Source organism: Falco rusticolus, chromosome 3 (genome assembly GCF_015220075.1).
Source record: "Falco rusticolus isolate bFalRus1 chromosome 3, bFalRus1.pri, whole genome shotgun sequence".
NCBI lineage: Eukaryota > Metazoa > Chordata > Aves > Falconiformes > Falconidae > Falco > Falco rusticolus.
In genome coordinates, this window is record NC_051189.1 from 62,559,131 (window position 1) to 62,580,760 (window position 21,630).

The 21,630-nt window shown below is 36.7% G+C and overlaps 1 protein-coding gene and 1 long non-coding RNA gene across 2 annotated transcripts in view; one reads left to right on the forward strand and one right to left on the reverse strand.

Annotated features, from left to right (window-relative positions):
• LOC119145227 overlaps window positions 1-21,630 on the forward strand; it is an 84,729-nt gene that overhangs the window by 20,576 nt on the left and 42,523 nt on the right. The window lies entirely within an intron of this gene.
• On the reverse strand, window positions 1,041-2,225 carry MC2R (melanocortin 2 receptor). The gene has a single exon (XM_037381504.1). The coding sequence runs from the start codon at window positions 2,076-2,078 to the stop codon at window positions 1,119-1,121; it is 960 nt and encodes a 319-aa protein (XP_037237401.1). The 5' UTR covers window positions 2,079-2,225; the 3' UTR covers window positions 1,041-1,118.

The window sequence follows — 21,630 nt, forward strand, 5'->3', positions numbered from 1 at the left end:
TAACTCCACTGAGTTATTGTGAGGTTAATTTCTCACCATATGCTCTGGACTGCTTCAGGATATTTTGCCGTTGAAAACTATTCTGCCTTCAAGTTTTGTATTATTTTGCCAGAGACAATTCAAAATTTTCTCACTAGGATTTTGTAAATTACGAACTGTTTTGTAGCATCCTTCCAGACTGGCTAGCTGGCTCCTTATTCCAGTGGCTGACTTCCTTGGAGGTCTTTGAATTTTGTGTCTGGTATTTTGTTTTTTCCAGTTCTTTGTTGTAGTATGTTTAGAAATTCATGGCCGAATCAAACTTATTTTACTGTCTGCAAAGTTTATTATTTTATTAATGCAAACTGGACCAGGGACTTCCAATGGGGTCATGGCAAGCTTAGCCCTTTGCTAGTGCAGACCTGGCTTTGTCGTTTTAAAATTCAAACCACACCTTTGCTGCCACAACAACTTTATGTTGGGAAAAACTCTTAAGTCACTAAAAATAGTTTTCAAACCAAAATATCTTCTTCTCTTGGACTTACACTCAAAAAATTATTTTTGAGATGTAGAGAACACTAATTGCATGATTTTAAAGAGACTAGATGTTAAAGAGCAGTCATGAATTCACTTTTCCAGCAAAATTCAATTACATGTCTATATTTTCTACTTTATCCTAGTCTTTTATATAAATGTGCAGTTTAGAAACAAATGCTTATTTGATTGTGATTTAAATAAAAGAATTTTAAAGTATTACACACCTCAAACTGAAATTACTGATATAAAAGGAATTGGCATAAACTCATCTCTGATGTAATGCAATACTTGATGCAGAATATTTGGATTTGAATTTTTCTGAAATGACAAAAGATAGTTAAGATAGAGTTATTTTTTTACTTTCATAAAAATTATCACCAGAATTAACTTAAGCAGTATTATTTCTGGAGATCTGGTTTGCAAAGATTTATGTGCATGATTAGTTTTTATGCTTTCTTTGGTACCCTTCTGAAAGTCTCTGGCAGCATCCTACAAGCACAGTATTGCTTTGACTATAATTGCTGGTATTTTGAATTCTGCAAACTGATGTTGCACAGTACCCTATAGATGTGCTTCTATAATCTTCATTTTTCATGAAGCATCTAGCAGTTCCAGTTTGACCTGGTGCAGCAGAACATCTTCTTAAATGTACTCCATAATTCTGGGCTTCGGAATGCAAAAATCATTGGGTCAATGATCGCATTGCACATTATAAGTGTCCCATTGACATGGAAAATGGACATGTAGCAGGCACAGTATGGGTTATGAGGGCAAAACCTGGCTAAGAGGATGTGAAGAACAAAGGGAGCCCAACAGCAAAGGAAAACTCCAAGGAAAATAGTCAGTGTAATGGCTCCTTTCATGTTAGTTCTCTGATGGACTGTGCTGGTTGGCAGTGAGGCAATCTTTTTAGCATGAGATCGTGCCAGGAGGAACATATGGACATAAAGGCACAGTATAAAAAACATCATCAAAGGGAACAAGATGGTGAAGGGAATGACTGTTGCTGCTTCATAGGAGAAGAGGGCAATGGCAATGCTACTGCCAGCACAGAATGTCCAAATGATTGCCAAGATAACCAAGGCCCTTCTTAATGTCATGATATTATGGTACCGCAAAGCGTAGAAGATAGTGATGTATCTGTCTGCTGCAATAGCTAACAAGCTGAAAATTGACCCCAGTAAAGACAGAATGAACATGGAATCCATGGCATCATCCAGCTTTTTCTCAAAGTCCCCGCGACGTGTCAGGTACCCCATTTTACACAAGATGATAAAGATGTTCTCCAGAGTTTTGTACAAGCTACCTAACATGTCTGAAATGGCTAAACTACATATGAAGAAGTACATGGGCAAATGCAAATTCTTATTTCTAAAAACAGCAATAAGGACAAGCAGATTTTCCAGTATTCCAGCAGCAGCAACAGTGAAAAAAACTTCCTCTGGCACCACTACCTGGGTGCAGTCAGTAATATTTAAGGAGAAATCAGTTATGTTTTCGAGGTAAGGAATGCTTGTCTGCCCTGGATGTTTGATTAAGTTGGAAGGTCTCTCAGTGCTCATTTCTTCTGGTCGTGGAAAGATTCTGGATTGTTGTTTTTCAGGCTTGGCTTTACTCTGAAGCTGATCTCTCAGTCAGATCATTTGTCTTTTGATGAAGGCTTTCTCCATCTGAAGCAATTTTAAGACTTAGCTGAAATGTCTGGCATTTCTCCTACAATAAAACAGATAGAAACATAAATATCAAGACGAAATTTACCACACAGACATGGCAAAAATAGGCATATGAAATATTACCTGTTGCAAAGGAATGTACATATATCATCATCAGAGACAGGAAAAGTTGGTTTGAGTAAAATAAGGGCTGCTCCAGGCTTTGCTGAGCCTTAGAAGAAAACAAATTGTAAATTCTCTTTTAGCTTCAAAGCAGTTTTAAAAAGTATATGTAGTTTTCTTTACCAATAGTTTTCTCGCATTTACTGAAACTGATCTGACAGACTTCAAGAATTTGGCAACCTTTACTGGTCCAGCTGTTTGCTTTGAGAAAGTCTGGTGTTTCTCACAAGATTTGCATTATTAGACACAAATGAGACCAGTGCCAAGATAAACTGTTGTCCAGAACAGTAACATGTTTACCACCACACTGTTGATGGTGAAATGAAATGCCTTCAAGTTTAAATGTGAACATTCATAAATACTGATGTTTTTAGAGGCATGTTAGCTACTAGTGTGAGGCTTCCTTTTAATTTAAATTGAAACTGTCTTGTGATTTAATCAACATATTTCTAATGCAGATTAAGATCAAAAGTACAACTTTTCTTGGCTGTATTTTACAATGGTCTGAAAGACCAAATGTTATTTCACATCAGGATGATGTTTTCCTTTCTCCGTAATGATCCTGATCTACACTACATCAAAGCATATAGGAACCTTTCCAGGGGACTAGGCTTTTAGGTTTTTCATTAACGTATAAATGGATATGATATACATTTAGCTTGGATATTACCCATAAACAATCAGATCCACTTTTGCTTGTGAAGAAAGCCCCACTTGTGAAACACATATGCAGTTGCTGTTTGGAAGGCCACCCTTTTTAACAGAACTGAAATATTCTCCCTCTGTTTTTAAGCTTAAAACAGTTTTGTCTGACACTTTCATATGAATAAATCCTCAGATTCCTTTGGACATTTGTTGGTAGTCAGGGCCACTGAATACCATAATACGTTCTGTTACTGTTTCAAAGGAAGGAGTCAAAAGTTTTAATTATTTTGTATACAAACAATGCTTTCTGCAAGTGTCGGTGGATATCTGTAATTGGGGCAGCTGAACTGCTGCTTGAATGTGTTTAGTCTTAATGCAGATGATTGTGGTTGGCCACTTTGCAATGGAAAACAGGTGCTACTTGTGATGAAGAATGCTGAGATTTGCACCACCAGCCATCATGAATTAAATTGAAACAAGCTCACTTAAGAGAAAGCATTTGAAATTGTACCCATACTTATCTGAAAACAAAGGCCGTGTAGTGGAATGAATGAACTATTTGCACTGCAGCACACATGGACATTCCCAAAGACAATTGGGTCAACATCTGTTGGTATGTGAAGTAGGGAGTGGCTAACAAGAATAAGAGCACAGCAATGTCTTTGTAATTATATGTTTTTCCTAGTCTCACCTAAAGCTACTGCCACAGTTAAGTTTTATGATTTCTAATCTAGCATTCTGTTTAACAACTTAATCTTGACTTTTAATAGAAAGTCCACAAGGATACTTCAGACAAAGCCTCATTTCAATGGTATTTAAACAGGACAATCAGTTGGCAAAAATGCGTTTGTTCAGTCACTATTCTTTCAGAACTGTTTGTCAATAATGCTTCTTTGCTATGTAGTCATATTGCTAAGATAATCTGCATGACATTCATGAAGGTTTCTTCACTGAAAACATATAGTATTATGAATGGCATGATATATTACATCTTCTGCTTATAATTTTATAGTAACTTCATATTAAGTACAGCATTTGGTTAGAGCACTTATAAGGTTTGGGCGCATTTACCATAAACTGAATAATTACATTATACTACTTAATGTTTTTTTTCAAACACTTAACAGCCAGAAAAAGACATTCTTATTTCAGAGACTGTCATTTCATCATGTATACATGGCTATTGTACACTATTTTATTTGGGTTCCATCAAGCATCTTGCCAATTATCTGCTTTTCTTATGCTTCAGTGTGGTGCACAGTCATGTTTCTGTCTCAGACTTCCCAGGCAGAAATGTCTGTGTATGTGGTGCTGTACACAGGTAGTAAATCCAGTGCTTGATCTATGCAATACACATTATATCATACATCTTCAGTAAGTTCCACATTTACAGGATTCTTTCATTGCTGCAGATCTGTCAGGTACTGTGCATGAAGTAGTTTAACATATCTAAGTAGTGTAGAACAGACAGACTACACTCAGGATGTAAAGCTGTTGTGAACATTATGAGTAACCTCAGTGTGTTCTAAAAACTAATGGTAAAAGAAGACACCTTGGAGCTTGGATGCATATTTCCACTGGCTACAGAAATTAAGGCCAAGGTCATTTCACATGAAGTTATAAATAATCATCAGATGAAAAAAATCCTTACCCTCCTGTGTTGTTTACACTACCAGGGACAGGCTGAATGCAACAGATTTCCTCCCTGCTGTCAATAACTTGTCAGTTTGCTTCATCATTGTATTGTCTAGATAAAGGGTTCATGCCACGTACCAACACCACCCTCTGAAAGACCTCAGATTTATCATTTGCAGGTATCTGAAATCAGCCTTTCAAAACTAGTGTTTATGTGTCAGAATTGTTAAAAATAGAATACAAACATTTAAGAATAAAAAAATGCCTTATACTACAACAATTTTTTTCCTGGTAATGACTGAACTGTTTGAATTTTACATTTCTCGAGGTCATTCACAGTCTAAGAATAAGTTTGCCTGACTGTAGCAAGAAATGTAAAACAGTCAAAAGCCAATAAATGACAAAAAACCCCCATTTAAGTCTGAAACACATTTGCAATTGTATCTGTACCAGAAAAAGTGCAAAACCCTCAACCCATTCTTTTTAATGTTTAGATTAGGTCCTAGAGGGAGAAATCAACATCTAATTAATATTGTATATTCAGAAACATTATTTATCCAGAAAGAGGCAGTCTTCTGAGCTAGTATAATGAGCAATGAGTTGATGGCAATACTGAAGTTACTAAAAATGCATACATTTATAATATTATCAGCAATATCTATTCAATTTGTAGTAAATCTAAAGCAAGATGAAGCAGGAGACTTTGAGACTGGAAGCCGGTACCAGGAACTATACTGATAATATTGAACAAACTTAGGACACAAGTAGAATTCAGATTATCTGTCAGTTGTAATTGTATTCATTCACCATGATCATGGTTTGGCTCTTTACAACACTCTGACACTTGCAAAGCATGTTTGCAATAGAATATATTACACATCTAAAAGCCAACTCCAGGTGTTTCAGGTTGTGACAAAGCTAAGAATGCCTCTGTGGGTGCTGGGAACTCCCAGCAGCATGCAGAAATAGCCTTGGACAAAAAGCATAATTCTTTCCTGTATGCCCAGTGCTTATTGATTACAAAAATTGAATTTTCTCTACAGTAGAAATGCAATGACTTAGCACCTGAAAGAAAGTAATAGGTCTGCACTTGATTTTATTTTATTTTTTTAAGTGAATGAAAACTTATTCATTAAATAAACAACACACTTCCCTCAATTCTAAAACGTTAAATAAACTGGCCTGGTCAGCTGTAATAGCAACAAAAGTAACTTCATCTTGAACACTGTATAATTTCCCAGGTTGTTTTTTTTTTTTCATCTGCATCCATTAATTTTTTACTAGAAAACCATACCTCCCTTTATTGGAGAGACCCCAAGCTGTATTTGCTGGCAGTGAATAAAAACTGTAAGGGCATTGAGTAGGCTCTTCTGCTTTTGGAATGCACAAAATGGCTGAGATACCTAGATACTTTTGTAGATGCAGTGATTTGTTTCTAGATCCATTAAATGTATTAGTTCCCTGTCTTTCCATGTGTATATATCTATTTTTACAAAATAATTTATTAGGAATGGAAAAGAGCATTTTGTGTTTCAGACACAGGTATATATAGTATACTTTACAATCCATTCAGTGTATACAGAGGTACTTGCACTTGAAATATCGTGACCTTTTCTCAATCCGAAAAAGTCTCCAACGCATTAGCAAATGCCTTTCTGATGTTATTGTCTAGCATTTTATCCCCAAAGCTATCCAGTGTATAAACTCTCATTGGTTTAGATAAAGTAACTCAGGCATCAGGACACCTGGTAATCTGTTCAGCTTAGTTCTCCTTCTAAAACTTGGTCATAGTGGAACATTAATCTGTTGTGGAGGGTTGGACAAGCTGTGTGTGACAAGTTATGCTGCCTGGTGGTGCTTAGGATGACCTTTTTCTGAAAATGGCAGCGAAAGTCCCATGGATGGGAGCTATATACTTTTTCAGTTACTTCCATTCAACCTATTACTGTTTTGTATCAAAATACATTCGAGAAAAAATTATGGACAATTACCTTTTCCCTAGTTTCCAGCTTTTCCAGACGTACCAGGCATTTAAGAAGGAAACAAGCCACTTAAAAACATTGATGTGGCGGCTTAGTTTTTAAGGCTGTAAAACAAATGAAAAGACAACCTTTTTTTTTTCCTTTTTATTCCCCAATTTTTTTCTTTCTTTCTTTTTTTTTTTTTTTTTTTTTTTTTTAGTAGGTAAACAATGTCTTTCATGGACACAAAGGGGACTGGACCTTTTTTAGGAAGTAAGCTATGAGGGCAGGATGTTCCCTTCACTTCCTAACAGCCGTTTCTTTATGTCTACCCGCTGGGCTTAGCCCTGAATTGAGCAAGTAAGGGAAAAAGGACACGAAGAGCCTGATTCAGCCTTGCCCTGCACATTGTATAGTTCTTTACAGATGTTAAAACTAACTGACTCAGAGGAATTACTCTAGAATATTTACAGATTCCTAAGGGCTCTGTTAGCTTGCAAGTTGCCTGCTTAACCTCCCCTAGGTTTTCTGTCCATAGCGAAAGTGAAGATCACTGGCTGTTTCAGAGTACTCAAAATATCCCACTGACTTCTAGGTTGACTATGATTAAGTACCTCAACATGGTCTGTATAAAAAAATCCCAGACAGAAATCTGCTTGGCAAAAAATAGCAGATCATATGTGAAACATCCTCAGCTGCAATTCTTAAACCCTTGAAGGAAATAGTTTTCCCAGATGGCCCAGATTTTAAACCCCTCACTGTTTATTAAACAGACCCCTATAGTGCAGGAGGCATCTGAGAAGTTGCTACTCAACTTTAAAGGCAGCACAGTTCTTCAATTATGTATAAATATTGCTCCTTTTTGAAACAAGCTGAGAAGCAAAACTTGGAGCATTCTTTTTTTTCTGTGTGGAGGATTGCTGACTGGTAACTTTGTAAGAGGTTATGGTTTCACAGGAAGCCCAGAGACAGTTTAGCAGCTTGCTGTGCTGAAAGGCAAATTTCTTGCTCTCTCTTTCCATCTGTGCTTCTTTCTGCTCCTGCCCTCTCACTCCTGTTATCTCCCTTGAGACTATCCAGACCTTTTCTTCCCTAAGTAACAATAGCAATTAATAGTGTGTTCATTTCACATTTTCTCCTTACACCATGGTGTACACTGAAAATGGGGTGAGCTGGTGGTGCTGGTTGGTGCTGGGGCTGCAGCACACTGTGCTGATGTGTGAGGTAGCTGCAGGCTACCATGCATAGCAGTTTACTCAGGGTAAACTAACCCTAACTTTGTGAGCTCTTTATCAATAACTACATTTCTACCAGTGCCAACACTATGCTGTTTCCATTCAGCTCAGACATCCCCACCAGTGTAACAATCTCTGTACAAACTGCAGCACGAGTAGTTCCTTGGTTGTGAAACTCAGATGCCAGGGTTCTTCCTCTGCTAGGGCTTAATAACCAGGTCCTTCCCCTTAGGAAACTATTCAAGGCCCCAAGGGCTCTTCCTTTGGGAATCATGCTGAAAGTACTGGTATTTCCCAGCAGTAACTTAGAGGGCAAAAAGTGTGTATTTGATAACTTTCTTTCATGTAAAACTAAAAAATGTCTGTACCTTAAAATAGGCATTTTATGTTACAAACTTTGCTCAGCAAACACTGAACAAAACAACAACTGTGATGATAGCAAAAGGGTGACAGCAATAATTTCCATCCTGTCCTGAATATGAACAGTCTCAGTTGCTTGCCTTTAGGTCTAACAGAAAGATCTCTTTCCAGAGAAGGTCCTTCAGAAACACGTTTCCCCCACTTACTGCTGTAGGTACATCCTAGAAAAAAGTACCATGTGTTCAGAGAACAGTGAGATTGCTGTACTCTGTGCTTATGTTTCATTGTTCAGTTGATAAAATTTCTATCTGCTCATTGAAATAAACTTATATCATAAGAAAAACTAATTTAAATTGTGGTATTAGTATAAACACAGTCAGTTTCCTTCAAAGTTTTTTTTTCTTTAAAATTACAATCTAAGTAAAAGAATATCAAATAAGGGCATGTGATAACTATGATGAAAAATTAAGATACTATGATATGTGGTGTTTCATCTTATCACCAGCTGAAATTTCATAAACAATTCTGATTAATATCCATAAGCTATTAGTTAATTTATTCTTTTGCTTTGATGTCCCTCTAGTGTTCAACAAAATAGTGTTAGCTAGGTATTAATGACTGATTACAGCTATTCTAGTTCCCCACATGTGTGGACGCTATGGAACATTATGTAGCCTAATCTCAAATTCATGAACTGGCATCAGACCTAGCTAAATGTTTGTATCTTGGAGATATACTGCATCAGAATAATGAATGTATGTCCTATATGATTTCAGTGTCTATTACTTTCTTAGAAATAACTTCACACTGATACAGTACTTTTTGAAGAAAACAGCAAAGACACAGAAAAAGGAAGTGTGTGTATACAAGCTAAATACAGAAAAAATATTGTTGTATCTAAAACCATACATACGCCAGCCGGGCTAATTACTAGCAAAATATTTATCACATTATTTTAATTGTGGCTTCCTTATAAAGCAGCATTTCTAGAGTGAAATTAAGCTGCAAATCTTACTTGCTGAAATTTTAAATGTCAGATATGTGTGTATATGTTGAAGAGAATTCTATACACTAGTTTTTTGCTGGCTTTGGATATTGGATAAAAATAATTTTCTGACCAGATCAGAAACTGGAAAGACTGGAGGTCTTGCAAAGATGAGGAAAATCCAAAAGATGAGTTTATTTCTTATGGATAATTATTTTTCTATTCCCCTTAAGATCAGCACTGAAATACCACAGTTAAGTGTTTATTTTATGAATAAGGAAAAATGTCACTCTCAGGAAAGATATCCTCATTTGTATTTAAGGTGAGGTATATTCGATATGCCATGATTTTGTTGCCAACAACAAAAAATACAATAAAGCATCTAAGCTATGCAGAAACTTATGGGCCAGGACTACTCTCTATATGATGCTAGTGTAGCTTCCTTCAAAAGATGCACAACACTGGATATTTCAGCAAAGATACTGAAAGCAAGAAAAGTAAAAATGATTAAGAAAAGATGGGCTGAGCTCTCAATATACTTAAAAAAAGCTTTGCAATTAGAGAGGAAAAGGAATTATTTAAGATGTTTATGAATGAAATGACAAGAATCATTAAAATAACAGTAAGAAAAAGAAATTAAAGCTGAAATGTCAGGAAACATTTTGTGATTCTGATGGCAGAATCATTTTTCGCATACAATTGCTGAGACTGCAAACTATGCTGTTATCTCAAGTATCCAGAACTAAAAAAAATTGCATAAAGTGTTGGAGGTTATATAAAAATACTTGCTTTGTCATGAGGCATAAATACAAAATGCCCACAAAGTCATTAGTAAAATAACCCTCTTCATATCAAGTGTGTGAACAATTTATTGAAAATGAGCAATCTATAGAGAAAAACTAGAACCTGTAGAAAATCCAGGGCTGTAAATACATAAATGCCCTAATGACAGGTGTTTTGCTTCCTTATCCAGTGCTTGCCCTTTGGAGGGGCTTTCCCACTGGTGCAGACAGCATGCTGTGCCCTGGGGAGGGGGAACGTAGTCATTTAATACACAGCTGTCAGGGAAGGGAATGAAATTCAGTGTTTCCCCTGTCCTTGCAGCCTGACAGCATATGTGATCGTGAGAGTTGTTTTAAACACATGGAGTCTCACTCTCTGTAAAGCTGCTGTTGCTTTGCAAAGTTGTGATATATTAAGAAATAATATTATTAGTCTATTGTAATTTTTGACAACATAATTTACCTAAGGAAAATTACCTAATTTTACCTAAAATTACCTAAAATTTACCTAAGGAAAAACTCTACTGTGCCTGAGGCAGGTAAATGTTTTGGAAGTGACATACTTATACCCTTTGGTCACATCCTTCACTCTAGCAGATCAGTCTCAATCCATTGGAGTGACTTGGTGACAAGGTACAATGATCAATGCCTGCTAAATACATGTTTCTTTATTAAGACTGTCGTAGGCTGATTCATATTTTTTTGAAACATTAGTTACTGTGCTCCAAACTCAACCTTCTTTTCTAACACTATTGTTTCTTGCTTTAGAATAAATTTTAAACCTATGTATAGCTGTAACTTTTTACAAGAAATGAAAAATAATAATTAATTTGAATATAGGACAAATAGTTCTCTGGGATCATTGTAAAAATCAATCAAGAGGCCTTCAAGTGACATTTCTGAGGCCACTGCTCTGTTCTTATTCTTTCCTATAAATCATTAGGTTTGCCAGTAACAGTGCCATCACTGAAAAGTTTTCAACAATCATCAAGGAAATCTGTGCAGAAAAGCATCAATCATTTCTTGAAAAAGAAGTTCTGTGTTTCTGCTCTAAAGAAAGCAGCCCTTCTAGGTGTTTTTTTTAGGTGCCACCATCTTTTTCTCTGGCTGCAGTTGCTGCAGTAGTTGCAAACAAAACAATAGTTAAAGCAGATGGAACCATTAGAATAATATTTTATATTTTTAAATGACAGAAAACAAAGTTGTGGATTTATAGCCCATCCCCCTGTTTAAAAGTGCAATCTTGTAAACCCAGGTATGTCTTATTAAATCAAAGAATGTATGAAAGATAAAGGATCTTCTTTCCTGAGAGCTACTTTAAAAATACTGTTGTGTTTTTTATGTTGCCACTGAACTAATGTATTTACATCTCTTTATACTAAAAAGTAAAAATAGTGAAAAGACAATGGTTAAAAAATGAATTCAACAGATGGTTAGTTTCTCTGGGAAACCTATAGGATGGGGGCAGGGTGAAGGAAACACCTCTTTGAGATGTACCTTTTCAGAGCCCATCTGTCTGGGAGGGAGAAATAAGGAATAAGAAAATAAATGTGGCAAAAATCAAACTTAAATTCTGCAAGCCCATAAAAATCTGCTTGCATTTAGAATAGTGGCTACATAAAGCTTTAATCTGGTTGCATGTTGGTATCCAATGCTGGCATGGCTCCTGCAATAGGTAGAAGTAGACAAAGTCTCATTGAAAAAGGTGGGCTGTCATCCAACTCTACCTCTGGGGAAGTGTGTGGGGTTTATGAAGATACTACAAATTAGGTCATTCTAGCTTGTCTGTTCCATGCATTAGCATGTAGATCCCCATGGCAATGGTGTTGTGGTGGAACAGGTATTTCCATTTCTGCACAGTTATCACAGAACTACATGCATATATGTGTGCGTGTGTGTGTGGTGTTATTTGGCTTCTGCTTCTGGTCTAAAAATGATAACAAGGAATGTCGTAGGATAAGTGTTAGTTTAGGTATCTATAACATGTGTTAAATATAAGCATTTACTCTGCCCCAGATTTCCTTGTGGTAGTGTCCTTCAAGGAAAGGAGACCTCTGCTGTCCTCTGCCTTCCTTTGCTGTGTGCTGCGGACTAATATAGGATTAAGTATCTGAATATTGGAAGTTACAGTGCACCAAACCACACAGTCTTCTGTCAGTTATACTCCTAAAAATCTATAACAGTAACAGGCAGATTGATGGAATTACTCAATACTTACTCTAGAGAGTGAGAACAGGATTCAGTCTCTTTGCAGCAGTGAGTGTTACAAAGACATACCCAGCAGGAGTAGCCCTCCTTGCATAATTCCAAGTCCAGATCCAGAAAAAGACTCATTGATGACTACTTAGAAAGTCTCTGAGAGTTATGTGACCTCTGGCTGATGCAGTGAACAACTGAGATGAAGCAGGAATAGCACTATCTGAAAGAGAAGAAACATTTTAGTGGCAGTTTTCAAGCTGTATAGCTTAACTTCTTCAGGCGGCAACGAGGAAAATCTTACTAAAACTTGACAAAAGAGGCATAAAACCCCTGCCAAAATTTTGCTATAGAGAAGAATAACTGTAAGATGAAAGATTTTAGGGAACACTAGTAATATGGCACTTAATTCCACAAATAACATTGCATCTTTCACTTTCTCCAAGCAGGCTCTCTGAGGTTTAGATATATTTAGTAAACTTCCACTTACCTGCTAGTGAAACAACTTGTGAGTCAGTGTGCTGGTAACTCTAGGAGCAAGATTGCTTATAAAGGAAATGAGGCCAACATAGTCTTTGCGTAAAGGAAAGACTGGAACATCTAAATCAAAGAGAAAGACAGTTGCCTTATTGGCATATCCTTGAATTAGGGTCACTTTAAAATAAATCATTCACTGTCTCTGAAAATATTTATAAGAAAAAAAAAAAGATGTCAAAGGGAAAATATTCTGTTTCATCAGGACTCCCTTTCAGCTACTCCTGATCTTTATAATCTCCCCCCTTAATATTTGACAGACTGTAAATCAAGAAGTCTCTTCATAAAAATACCCTGGTCCTTATTATAAAGAGTGTTTAAACACTCAGGTAGATGGTTGTAATGTCATAGGATGTTTATTGCCCATCAAAATTATTGTCACTGTGGATTTCATTCTAAGACCTGTACTAAAGACACGACTGGTGGCTGAACTGAATTGTTAATGAGGTAGAGAGAACTCCACAGCACTGAAGTCCAACTGGACTGGATAAATTTAAGTGATCATTATGGAGAACTATAATTCAGGTCGTGAAGGTAAAAAAAATGTATTAAGCTTTAACAATATTTCATAAAGAGGTGGTCGTCCATATTACTGAAACAAATAGGGGGCAATAGCATAAGTTAGTTACCTTAGAGAAAGACTTCACATTTGGATTTATTAAATACCAGTTATTGCAGTTAAATGCCCCAAAGCAGAATCATATTCTTAACAGTATAAACTGAGAAAATTTCTTTGCTTCCAGGGAACCAAACAAAAGCCCAACCCTGCTACAGAAAGAGTGAATTTGGGCTCAGGAACTGAGGGTTAAATAAATCTGTGTGCAGGTGGACTGGTGGAAACACAAACCTTCTGCAATTAGCAATTTGACAGCTCCAGTGAGAGCCATTTGGGTCCCTTGCACATAATTGGAAGGAAGAAGGCTTAGCAACAAATTTGAGGGGAAAAGACCTGAAGAAGAAAAAGAATTGAGAAAAAGTAAGGTGTGTTCATCATATTTGAGTGTCTTTCGGATTTGCAAGGAGGAAATGCCTCACTCATAGTCTCCATTCTCAAATGCACACAGGTTTCATCTTTGCTTTTTAACTTCCTTTTTGTTAGACCAGTTGGACCCACTGAGTGCCATTATGATACACAAAGATAATTAATAGTAAAAACGTGCATGGCATGGAAGATCAGGAGATGATCTGATGTCACAGGATTGCAGAATATTTTTTTATGATTTATTTTCATCGTCCTCTTCCATCATTTGAATAACTTCCTTCACTATACCTTGTTGTTCTTGCTCTTGAGCGCTAGCTTCAAGGGCACTCATTCTGTATTGTGTCAGGCAGAACTCATCTCTTAATTAATTCAGGTTCTTTGCACTGCTTTGGACCTGAACTCACTCATTAGGTGCCTTGAAAGTTAATTGTGGAAGGCCTTCACCTCTTCTTGTGCTGTGAATTTCGGTTCTACACTGAGTACAATACAGAGCCTAACAGTGTATTGCGTGCACAAAAAAGTCTGTACCATAAGGTAACTAAATAACTAATAAGGAAAAAAGTCTGTAAATTTGTGCTTACATTTTATTTTGGTTGCAGAGAAAATAAACACACTGGAGGCACAAAGGCCTTTTCAGTCAGCCTTAGGCAACAAGTAAATTTGGATCAAGACTGAACTGAGAAAAATGTAAGGAGTCAGTTCATAATAATGTTTAGGATCATGTACAGTACAAAAATTCAATTTTCATTTTCATTTAAGTCTAGAAAGTCAGAAGGAACTTGCAGTCAACAAGAAAGTGCTATATTGATTTCATTGTATTCTGATGATTTACTAAATTATTATAAGGTTACTAAAAAGAATTGGGAAAATGATTTGCCCTATGACCATTTTATTAAGACTTTTAGGCAGAAGAGCAGAAGGCCCTCAGAGAAGCCTTCTTTAGGTTACATTAGCCTAACACTTTAGTATGTCTCTACTAATACTTCAAATATGTGTGTTCTTATGTAATGTGAATGTTACCTCTACCAGCCCAACATAGCTGGAGCTGTAGGTGTGCAAGGGACAGCACCGTGTCCTTCATTCTAACTGCAGCTCACAAAACTCTCAGCCTTCAGGAGGCACATTAAGTACGGAGCTACAGCAGTACAAGAGCTTGAGCTGTATTTACTATACTTGTGACTTGGCTGTAGAGGCTCTCTGTACATCAACTGTAGTTCATTAGCTATATTAAATACTTACTAAAGTCTCAGATTCTGGAGCCATTACCTTCAGCAAAACAAGTAAGCAAAAGCCAATGCCGCCATTTGATTCTTGCTTAAAAATAGACCTGTTAGGTCAGATTTTCATTTCATGCCATTCTCAGCATGCTATGCAAGCTTGGAGCTTTGCAGAAAAGGCAACTATTAGGCTACAGAAAGAAAACCATAATCTTTAGGGGACAGACAGCTAGAGAAGACATTAGCAGGAGAAGAGGTTGTTCTTAAGCAGAAGACAGCCTAATTGTGATTGTCTGGTAAATCAAGAAAATGTGAATATTTACAATTTTATTACTAATAATCTGGTATTTGCACAAAGATGTTACTCGTTCTTTTCAGTGGCATGGTAAATAGGGAGCATGATAGTAAATTAAGTTTTAGGGAATTTCTGGAAGCACACTGGTAATGAATTAATCCCTGAGGCAGTGTCATACGGTCAAACAAAGCTCCAACAAGAATGGGTTCAGCCAACATTTTCAGATGTTAGCATATTTTATCTTGCACAGTGAAATATAGTGCTGAAATACACAGTTATCAACAGGTATTAAAATGTTAGTAGAGATTTTTTTGGCTGAATTTGGGGTAGATAGAGAAGCCCAAGGTGCAACACTGGTCTACTTCTGTCTCCAGCCATCCCCCCTTGCTTGGTTCTCAGCACCCCGCAGCTGAACACCGTTGAACATAAATTTACAGCGCCAAACCCCTGGGAAGCTTGATTTGTCATTAACCAAAAATACTTGCAGTAATATCAAGGGTAGTGCTGTTATGTTCTTGCACTAAGTAGTTATATCCAGTCTATTGGAGTGAGGGGAAAAGAAGGAGAGCTGGAGACTTCCCAGCTGGTGTGCCATTGCTTGACGAAGTGTGGGAATGGGCAAAGTCATGAACTAGTGGCCTGTGACAGGGCCAAGGGAGAGGGGGTGGTATGACATCTTCACCAGGGCAGGCTGGAAAGAGTAATAAAAGAAAGTAGGAGGAGGTAAGGGTGGCTATGTGACCATTGTCTCCTCCAGACTTCTCTGAAGTGGGGACCTAGTTTCCTGATCCTTGTACATTCCTCTGAGGCCAAGAGCAGTCGATCTCTGGTGTCAGCCCACGTAGAGAGCTGCAGCTCATTTTGTCAGCCCAAATGTCACAAGAATGCAGTGTCAATCTAAATAGCTTTTCATTTCAGATGCCTCGTGTATATTAATGAAAATTCTTGAGATAGAACTTTTTTTGCTCATCTCAATTTTTCTAAAAGTAATTGTATATGAAATTCTGTTAAAATCCACAATAGCATGATTAAGGAGTGCTTTAGACTCAGTTCATGTAAGGGTTAACTGCAGTTGCATGGCCTACTTTAATTTTAACACTAATTTTTAAACACTTGGATTTTTGTGTTATGTTGTTACAGGTGTTCTAGTACAATGTTGCTATAATATTATATTTATATAATATTATATAATAATATACCTAGTGTTTTAGGTATAATATTGCTATTCAAGGTGAAAAATTAGAAAAATTTTAAAAGGAAAGGCTGGCATTGCTTTTTGCTCTGACATACAGTCTTCATGCACATAGTGTCGTGGTCAGGTACCATTGCTCAAATACTGGTATTCAAGGTGACCGAAAAATTTTCTATAGGTTTTCAGTACATTCAATGAACAGTATGTCAGGAGAATTTAGTAATTTTGTAAAAATTATTTGCTTTGAAAGTATGAATAAGAATGGTCAAAAGGAATATATGTTTTATTAAGTGTGATTGGCTATCTAGGATCACCCTCCTTTATTTCTTTCCTAATTGCTACTTGTTTTCCCTGAATTCCCTCTTTACAGAGCTTTTGGGAGACATGCTAAAGAAAACCTACAGGAGGCATTTTTAAAGTATTTTCCACATGATTATCCATTATCAAAATTGCTATATAATTATTTTCATCTTCAGAAAACAAGTACTGTGATGCATAAAAACAGGTTTCTCGATTCATGAATTAATATCTATAAAATACTTTATTTCCATAATTCCTTGCCATTTCTTTAAATTCCTGAACTTTATTTTTGCTTTTTTTTACTGATTTACTTTCAGAGTACTGTCAACAATATAATGAATTTTGATGTAGTTTTCAATGAAAACTATTTTCATTGATAAAATTGCCTTTAAAAAGTAGCCATATCCTTAATTCTACATTACACTTAGATGAATGATCGTATTTGCATGTAGATTGGAATCATTACATTTCTTAAAAATATCTGTAAATACAGTAAAGAACTTAAAGATATTCAGTATCATATGAACTTAAAAGTTATGAAGCCTTCAAGATATATACAGTTCAGGGTTTTTTGACAGGTCTAGTCTTTCAAAGTTTAGGAGGAGCCAATACCTTAGAAAGGAAGTATCTAGGACTTTGCAATCTCTTCTTCCAGAATTCCTACAAGGTAGAAGTACTTTCCTTTTCTCCTTCTAGCCTTGTTTATCATAAGCATTGCTAGTGGCAGGCTGTGGCACAGGTCGGGTGCCTTTTGACCTGAAGTCTTCTTTGGGATAGCTTGCTTCTCTTATCAGGCACTGCTGGGGAAGCTGTATTTTATTGCTTAATTGTAAAACATACATCACGTTAAGGACAGCAAAATGATATTTCATGTAAGGGGATAATCTGTTGACTGGGTCTTCTAGTTTGCTATTAACAAGCAGAAATTTCATGTTTAGTTAGTGCAGTTAATTTTTAAAAAAACCCTCATTAACTTCCAAAGAATTTGCATAGGTTCACCATCAATGCAACATGAGAAGCTTCTTGATTTGAAATTTAATATGATATTTGAGTTTTATTTCTCATTTAAAAAAAAAATCTCTGAAGAAGTCTGAATGTCTATATAGAGTTTTATGCCTTTGTGATTTCTCTCTAAGTAGGAGAGGAAATACTAACATCTTTTACACTAATTAAAGCTAACAAATAAATATAGACAAAGGGTATTATAAAGGTTAATGACAGGGATAAGTATTACTAAAATTCTACATTTTCAACACATTCAAACTGTTAATTTATTGAAATCTGTAGCTGATGATTCAGAGATTGAGGAGTTACTTCAGCTTTTTTACTTTTCTTATGTCTTTTCTTGCTCTCAGAAAAATCTTGAGCCTCTGGGCCTCTGGTTGGACTGTCTGAAGGCAAGAGCAGCAATAGGTCTGTCGTTGCTACTAAGCTGGAGGCAGGAAGGGAGAAAAGTGCAATCCTTTGATAAAGCAGGTTGAAGTTCTCCCTTTATTTTTCTTGCTTCCTTTTCCTTTTGTGCAGAGGGCTGGTGATGGAGTAGGTGAGGACTTCATGTCAGGATGAGGCAGCATCCCTAGCATCACTGCTGTTAACCTGGCCACCTGTACTACCTTTTGTTCTATAAAATTCTGATTTATCTTTATACTGGAAGCTTTAACAATAGAGTTAAGCTGAATGGAAGGGACAACGCTGGAGAAAGGAATACTGCAGTTTAAAATATGAACCTCTTAGAGTTAAAACACCTCTAATGCAGAGACTGGTAAGTGGAGGAGGGTTCACTGGAATGTCAAAGGCAACCCATGCAATTTTTATATCACTTAAAGACGACGAGACAGACAGGTGCTGTTACTGCTGAAATGTGTTCATTTACTTTTTCTGATGACCATTACACATCATTACCCAATAAAAACATTGTCCAAATGGATTTTTAAGAACAATTTATCTAGGTAGTTTCTAAATGCATTGATATCTGTTCAGTATCTTTTTTTAACTTGGACTTTTTAAAATTGACATATTTTTTTCCTTACATTTAATTTCTAGCTTTGTAAATCAGGTGATCTTTTTGAAGAGCTGTTTGTGTACTTTCCATATTCTGTGTAGTGTGAAATGATTACTATCTGAAATAACACACTTATCATTTTTAACATGTAAAAACCAGAGATAACCAATATAACAGCTTTGTCTATTGCTTTTCGTCTTTTAAGACTTTCATATTCAGCATTTATTTTAGGCTTATGATAGAAACTCAAGGAAAAAACATTTATCTTGGCATTTGTAGGGTTTCTTTTTTTCCTCTATTAATCAATCTATAGCATGCTTTTATTGAATGCTTCGTTAGTTTAGTGTGACAGAAAATCAACAAAGACCTGCATTTTGTTCTCAGTTGAGTTTGTATCTACCTACCTATTACTGCCACTAAACACATTTTCCATAAACAATGTCTGGTTATCTGCTATGTATAACTGAAAAGCCTCCTATATTACTCATTTTTCATTCTCACCTATGCATAGGTACTGAGACTTAGAGCAAAAATTTGAATGTGTTTGCATTGGTAAATTGAATTTTTTGTACTTGTACTAATCCTCACAAGTGGCGTTTGTGTTCAGTAGGCAATAAAAGAAAGAAAAAGGGAGAGATTCTTTTTTCCCTCCCCTTTGAAATCTTAAGTGAATTCCAAAGCCAGAGGGTAGTTGTCTTGGTAGGAAGTGGGGGCAGTGGAGCTTGTGGAAGCTTGGCTTTTACTGTTTGGTACTGACTGTTTAATTTCTGTGATATGCTCACATACCAAAATAGAAGGTATGTAAAAGAATAGATTTGCAGCACAAAGCTTCATCAAGATAAGGAGGCAGTGTAAGAAGACAATGGAAAACAAATACAGAAGACATTAGTTTGGTCTCTCTTGCTCTCTATTGCTCCAGTGTCTGAGCGTACCATCTGTGTCCCTACCCTGGAAGCCCTTAAGGTCAGGTTGGACATAGCTTTGAGATCTAGTGAAAGATGTCCCTGCCCATGGCAGGGGGGTTGGACTAAATGATCTTTAAAGGTCCCTTCCAATACAAACCATTCTGTAGTTCTGTGATTGTCTTCAGTATGCTTTATCTGCACACTACCTTTGAGGTAAAAAAAAAGTCTTAATTCCTTTTTCCTAGTTGTGTCTGCCAATGGGTAAATGAGTCATGGAGAAGCGGAAAATGGCCTGTTTACCATAAGATAAAAGCTTCTCAGAGCTAGTTTTTTTACTATCAGTACTGGCTCAGTGGTTGTGAATAGCAAAAGCTGCACAGAACTGTGCTAGAAACTGGGTTTGCGTGGGCAGCTGAACCCTTAGAACAATTCACTGTAACCCACTGCTGCTCACTCACAGATCGCTCACATGAGACTGTACTGACTTCAGTATTGGCTCCCCGTCGCTGCCAAGTCCCAGGGCAGAGCCACAGCAACAGCACTTCTTTCTGGAGTTTATTGGTTTGCTTTTCTGTCTGAGACTACAACAGGGAGGGCCACAAGAAGAAGACAGGAGGAGGATGATGAAACAGATGTTTTTGGTACTAACCACAGGTTCTTCTGATGGGGGCCATCAGCTGGTCAGGCAGAGAGTGGTCACCTCAGTGGTGGCACTGAGCTCCATGAGGGGATATAAAGACATACCTACAGTGAGCTCAGGTAAAGCCAAAGGTTCAGCTAGTGAAGGATTTTGTTTACAGCAGTAATGATTGATGGATGCTTCAAGAACAAGGTCCAACTTTTTCAGTTCACTGAATTTCACTTCTGGGTATTTAGTAAACCTGAGTTGTTTGGGTTTGTTTGTGGTTTGTTTTTTTTTTTTAATTTATTTTTTTTTATTATGGTTGTCTGTCCTCCTTTCCTGCTTATATAAACATTTAGCCTTCAAAGCATTCTTTTGCAATAAGTTCCTCACATTTATGACCCATGGGCTTTTCTTCTGTGGAAAGGACATCCTGCTTTTGTTGTTTAGAATATAGCTCCTCTTTCCATTTTATGAAAGGACAAGTCGTGTTTTGGTGGGTAAGGAAGACAGGGGTAATGGTATATTGAAACATACACATATGCTTTTCCTGTTGGATGATGTCCTGGATCAGGGAAATTCTCTTTCTCTACTGAACAATGAGCATTTCTGTCTTGGTGCCATGCATTGGGGTCCTGTTTGTTTGGTTTTGTGTTGTGTAGGTTTGGTTTTTTTTGTTTGTTTGGGTTTTTTTGGTTGTTTTTTTTTTGGTTTGGTTTTTTTTTTTTTTTTTTTTTCTGAGACATAAGGGGCTGGGACCTGTATTCTGATTCGGGATTTATGTCAATGAATATCTTCTTCTAACTTCAGCATAACCTTTCCAAGTGTTTCACATTTTTGAGCTGCTTAAGCGTCCAGGAATTTTGTACTACTTAAACCTCCAGGAATAAATAAAACTGAAGCTTAAACCAATATAGAGCCTATAAATGGTTTCTAATCCAAATATTCTTGTCTGTAGATTGATGGTACGCAAGAAAATGCACATATCCACAGGAAACATTAAAAAATATGGGCAACATGCTCTGGCCACTTCTCCCCACAAAGAGGTCTTTGAAATTCTGTCACACACAGTTATGGAGTGCAGGATCTTTATATCTCTGTGCATAGTTTCTTTCTTGCAGCTTTAACTCTCCCTCTCCTGCAGAAAGCTGATTGCTTTTGGCTTTAACTCCTTTTTGCCAAATTACCTCCTTGCTGTGTAGTTTTCTGTATCTTTTGTCAAGGGATTCACCTTCCTACCTTGTAGTCTTATAACTTGCAGGCATTTTTCTTTGATACAATTTGGTGGTGTTAATGTATTTGGCTGCCCAAGGGGTTGCTTTGATTTAAATGCAAGATTGTCAAGGTTTAATGAATATTGTTGTTTATGGTCTCTCACTAGCCCTTGGAACTGCATTCTAAATGTAATTAAAAGCCACAAAGAAAGCAAAC

Excerpts from the sequence above, each read along its gene's own strand:
- MC2R (XM_037381504.1), bottom strand. The coding sequence starts at position 2,078 with ATGAGCACTGAGAGACCTTCCAACTTAATCAAACATCCAGGGCAGACA.